This window comes from Octodon degus, unplaced genomic scaffold (assembly GCF_000260255.1).
Source record: "Octodon degus isolate 3935 unplaced genomic scaffold, OctDeg1.0 scaffold00118, whole genome shotgun sequence".
NCBI lineage: Eukaryota > Metazoa > Chordata > Mammalia > Rodentia > Octodontidae > Octodon > Octodon degus.
The window spans coordinates 900,757-906,424 of record NW_004524694.1 but is presented as its reverse complement, the minus strand read 5'-3'; the positions used below and the strand labels follow the sequence as shown (position 1 = coordinate 906,424).

Sequence of the window (5,668 nt, the reverse complement as noted above, 5' to 3'; positions counted from 1 at the left end):
TGGGTTATCCTCAGAAGTTATTGACTTGAGCCTTTTACAGCCCATCTTATTAACATGGCTTTACTTTATATACCTTGTTTTTATACTTTTCTTCTGGGTGGTTAAAACCAAGATAAAGCATGACCTATATAGCAAGAAATGTAATTTTTGTATCTGATATGGTCAGTCAAGTACCCTCAGGATTTATCCCATTGCCCTGTACCATACTTTGTAGGTCCTTTGTCAGTGTCAGCCATGAGGATGAGTCACGGCCATTGCTTGACCAATTTGCTCTCTGTGAAAGCCTGAGAGAATGTTTTTTCTCTCCATGTGACTCTCCCCAGGCACAGTATACATCATTGATCACATTCCTCTGTGGCTCCATGATCTTCTTGATCAGAAAATTTGGAGCACAACTGAGTTACATGTTGTTACAGTACAGGTTCTTCTATGTCCCGAGTCTTCACTGACCTTGAAAGGCTAAGACCATAATGTTGGCTGACCTTGCAGCCCTTCTTTTTCTCCAGTTTTGAACTGCTAACTTAGGTTGTTAACCTCCCAGAAGAGAAGCTTATTATTAACCTGCAATATATGCAGTTTGGTTTACCCTATCTGTCTAAATATCAAACATCTTTGGCATATCATGGAACAGGTATTTTCCATCAAATATTGGTATGTTGAACTTTAAGACCTTACAGAATATGTAGAAAAAATAATTTTATAAAGGTAGAAATAAGCATTTACATAACTTTACAAAGAAATTTAGAAATCTAACCATATACAGAATTGTAACAGGACAGACCTGTGACATTTTTTTTCTTATTCTTGTGACTTTTTTTTTCATTTATCACCCCTTAAAAAAAGAAAAAAACTTTACTTGAGAGACATTCTGGCAATAAAAATGGTATAGATTGACATTTTAAATGAGTCATAGTGGAGTGTGTGACATTGTAGAACCATCTTTGTCATTATGAGACTCCATATAATTTTATCTAGCGTGTAAATCTTTACTACTGAAACACTGAGCAGTTGTTTGCTAAGACATTGAAGAAGTCATTTCTGCCATTTCCCCTCCCAAGGTGTTTTTATGTCTGTGGGAGGCTTGGTAATTATAAAAACCAAGTGCTACATACACTATTCAGACTTATTCAGAAATTAAAACCCAACCCAAGGTTTATGTCTACATATAGTGCCCACTGTGTGTAAAATGAAAAATTCTACCAGTCAACCTCTCTTTTTTCTTTGTATTATAATCTAGATTTATTTAGGAAACCAACCAAAATATAATTCTCCCAGACTCATAATTTAATTTACCTGATTGCAGTACAGGTAAATTAGTGTTCTGTTAACAAAATGAAAACAACATCTTGACTATAAATGCCAAGGTTTGGATATTCTGTTGGACACCGTAAACATTGTAAACACTTCTGCTGGCATGATCTTCCCTTCCTCTCCTTTCTCAGCTGTAGCCTAAATGCTGACAGTTTTCTAAGTCTGTATCTTTAGCTTGGATCTTTACAGTCTTTATCTGATATCTCCACCTTGATGCCTTGCTCATACCTCAGATCAAACTTGCCAATTGTGGATGGTGTCCATCTCTACCACATTGCCCAAGCTGGAAGCCTTAACCCTTCCTTTTTTTCTGACACTTCATTATCAGTCAGTTGGAAGAGAAGGCTGATTTTCATTCCTCATGCTCTGATTTTCATTCATTTGTTCTCTGATTTAGAAGGCAGTAAAATCCTTTATACTTTCTGTTTAAAATGAATGATACAGGACCAGAGAGATGGCTCAGTGGAATAAGTGCTTCCCTGGCAAGCGCAAGGGCCTGAGTTCAATCCCTGGTTCTGCCAAATTAATTAATTAATTAAAATAAAATGAATGATACTAAGTTTTGTCACTAAGATTCGAGTACTGTGTCAGTCAACTTTCTATTGCTGGGACAAAATAATTTATCCATCATGCATGAATTAAAGGGTTCTTCTGACTCTAGATTTCAGAGATTTAATCCACAGTAAGCTCCCTCCATCACTGTTGGGCCCACAGTGAGGCCTCATCATGGAATAAAGTCAGGGAGAGGAAAGCTATTTACCTCATGGCAGCCAAGAAGCAGAAGGCAAGGGCAAGAGAGAGAAGGGGCTCAGGATAGGTTGTGCTCTTCTAAGGCAGGTCCCCAGTGTGCTGCTTCAGCCAGGCCCTGTGTACTGGTGATGTGTTCAGCTATGAATTTGTCAAAAAAATTAAGCAATGGGGTTATCGCCCCAAGAGCTTATCACATTCCCCAAACCCCATCTCTGAACATATGAGCTTTGGAGGGGCATTTATTTTTATTCAAACAGTAACAGGTACTTTTAACTTACCTTAATGAAACACCAAAATTCTTTGTTTTTTTCTGTTTTGTGTGTTTGTTTGTTTGTCGGGTGAAACTGGGGATTGAACTCAGGCCCTTGTGCTTGCCAGGGAAGCACTTATTCCACTGAGCCATCTCCCCGGTCCTGATACACCAAAATTCTTAATAATGCCCAATAATGATTCTCGGTATTACAGGTCTAATTTTCCACAAGTTTTATATATTAAAAATATAAATATTTGTTAGAGAAGGAGAATGTTTCTTCTGATTAACATGAGCTGAATAGAAGCCATGTGTGGAAGAACACTCAGGTAGAACTGGACCCTTTGTAGGTGGTGGTGGGGTACTTCCTTCTCAGGGAAATGTGGCATGTGTCCACATTGGCCTTTCAACTCCATATCACCTGTTCATGCAGTTCAGAAGTTCCACTGTTGCCTAGCAGTTTGTTCTTTTGCTCATAGTCATTTGAGAAGATGGGTAATTAATTGTTGAATCAGAAATGAATAAAGAAAATATAGAACAATTCTATGACTTACATACAAATGTGTTTATTGCATGATAGGAAAAGGTATATACTTCTGTGACATATAACTAAAGAATAGTGGCTTATTTTGCACATACCAGAGTTGCTTATGGCCCAAAATAATTGATACTCATGTTCTGAGTGATTCTCCATCACAGAATCTGTACACTCTTTCCCATAATACAACCATCCTTTAAGACATCTTTAGAAATCCTTCTACATTTTCTTCAGCGGCTGTGACTCACTATTTTCAATATCTTCAGAATATTTTCAGCTGAGAGTGGACTTGATTTGGGGAAGCGAGAGTCACTTATTGGCCAGGTATGGTGAGTAAAGTGGAGGATCAGCTGAGAAGTGCCATTTTTGGTGACTATAAGTAGTGAGAGTGTTTTTTTAGCTTTACTCATAAAATAGCCAGAAATATTATCTCAAAACAGAAAATGAGCTGTAATTTTTATCATTTTAAAGCCAAGTCTAATTGCTTTTATATAATTATCCTGTCCTATAATTTCTGTTGACTCCCTGGCATCTGAACCTGCTTTGCCTGGGCCCCGGGCCCCACTGGGCCTGTCCTCACTTGCTGCAGTCCTACCATGGAGTCTTCCTTGGATCCCTTTCTCTCTAGTGTTCACTTTTTTTTTTTTTAACAGATATATTTTATCAGATTTTTCTTTTATTTGCCCTTTCCTAAAAGTAGACATTATGACTCTTTTACAAATTACTTGAAGTTCTTAACAAAGTATGGCTTTTGGTCTTCAGGAAAGAAACTTGTTTTAGTTATTGACTACCTTTCAAAGAGAATGTCAAGAATTTTGCTGAAATGTTAATATTAAAATTCATTGGACTTTAAAGTATTGTGGATATTGTGCTACACTAATATTTTTGTCTTTTTCTAGTTAAAAAATCTAAGTTTAGAAGAACTACAGATGCGGTTAAAAGCACTGGATCCCATGATGGAACGTGAGATAGAAGAACTCCGTCAGAGATACACTGCAAAAAGACAACCCATTCTGGATGCGATGGATGCGAAGAAGAGAAGACAGCAAAACTTCTGAGTCTGATTTCTTCTTTTAATGCCTACTGTGGAGACCAAAAAACCACTAAGAATTGAGAAAATATTAGAATTTTTTAATCCCTACGATTTATACTCTGCAACTAGGCAAAAGTCAAAAACTAATGATGGTATATACCTAATTCCCAAAAGCAAATTTTACAGTTGTATCCACTATATTTTCATTTGTAATTGAGAACAATAGAAATGTATTGTCTTTTTCTGCCAGATGAAAATCATTTTAAAATGACTATTTAGAGACCTTGAAGATCCAAAGCTATTGTTTGATTGTACAGCACTGATGGGCTTTATGTCACAATATTCTTTGTTCCTATCTGGAAGCCTATTTATTTTAATCCTTTAGGTAGACTTATTTATTTATGCTATTTCACTTTGTTTTGTTTTTTAAAGACAAACTTGGACAGCTTTGGTGAAAGTAGGAACATATTAATAGATAATAATGTTCAACCAAATTATACTTCAAGCAGGGAGCTCTGGGGTACATTCCTTGATTTCCAGGATAGTTTTCCAATAGAAGAAAAGCAATAAGATCAATAGCACCCAAATGGGCTGTACATTTTTGTATTGGAGCAATAATTCCATTTTTACCTTTTGACATTTTGATTTTTGATATTTGCTACAAATAGAATTGTATATTTAGGTTAAACAGAGCTATAATGTTTAAAACCAAAGAAATCAATGGAATCCTTGCACCAAAAGAGTGTGATAAATATTTTAAAAGAAATGAAACCTTGATACAAATGTAATTTGTTAATACTGTTTCATGCTTCATATGTAGATCTGTTAGCTAAACTGAATCAAACTTGCAATTAGCTCATCCAATTTATTTCTGTGAAATTGTGCTCTACTATTACAGGACTTTATGTTGATTTCATTTATTTCCTGAAAAAAGGTAAACATCATGTGCCTGAGGATTAAAAAATGACAAAAATATTTCTACTGAACTGTGCAAAGCTTGGGGACTGAAAAGAAAAATACTAAAACCATTAAAAAGTTACTCATTTCTAAGCTGAATGAACATTTGTCTAATTGAACTGGGACCAGTTGTTTCCTAAGCTACATATGGCCATCTTGACAGTGTTTGTTCTTTTATGTATTTAATTACTATGTGGAAGTCATAAAGACAAATAAATTTTACTGTGCCACCCAGCACATTTCATCTCTGTATCTTTTTTAAAATTCATGACGTGGACGCTCTTTTTCCAGACAAGGAAGGTGTTAGGCAGGGCAGGCTAGATTATGCAGTGGCAGCAACATTAACCTCAATAGCTTTATGAACACCGGTCACTCCTCACTTAAGTTCTAGCCCCATCCCTTATTAGCAGGGTACCCTGTTCCTGTCATCCGTATCCCAGGACATGCTGATGTAGCGTTTTGTGGTCTCCACCATCAAGGGACAGAGGTCCTGGTGATTCACATTCACTGTAACCAACAATGACCACATGTCAAGTTTGCTACAACTGCATATCCAGAACTAGCCACGCGGCCACTCCTCATTTCCAGAGAGCAGGGCAGTGCAGCCTCACCAGTGGCTGGGGCCACTGACATCTGCCCCAGAAGGTGTGTCTTCCCTGGCAAGTTTTCTTCCTGATTCAAATGGCATTTGTGCCCAGAGCAGTGCCTTGATGTAGCATTTGTCTCTGCTTCATTGAGTCCTTACAAATAACGTATTGTATAATTCCATATAAATGACTACCTTATTATTAAAGGGCTTATTTTACACATGCCAGAGCTTTATGTAATA

At 36.8% G+C, this 5,668-nt stretch overlaps 1 protein-coding gene across 3 annotated transcripts in view; it reads left to right on the top strand.

The window, feature by feature from the left end:
• Positions 1 to 4,942, top strand: part of Stk3 (serine/threonine kinase 3) — a 369,078-nt gene extending 364,136 nt beyond the window's left edge. For all 3 annotated transcript variants that reach the window (XM_023699944.1, XM_023699946.1, XM_023699945.1), the window contains one exon: positions 3,749 to 4,942. In XM_023699944.1, the coding sequence (XP_023555712.1) occupies positions 3,749 to 3,907 (159 nt within the window). In that variant the 3' untranslated portion in view covers positions 3,908 to 4,942. The remainder of the gene's footprint in view (positions 1 to 3,748) is intronic.
• The last annotated feature ends 726 nt before the right edge of the window (positions 4,943 to 5,668 follow it).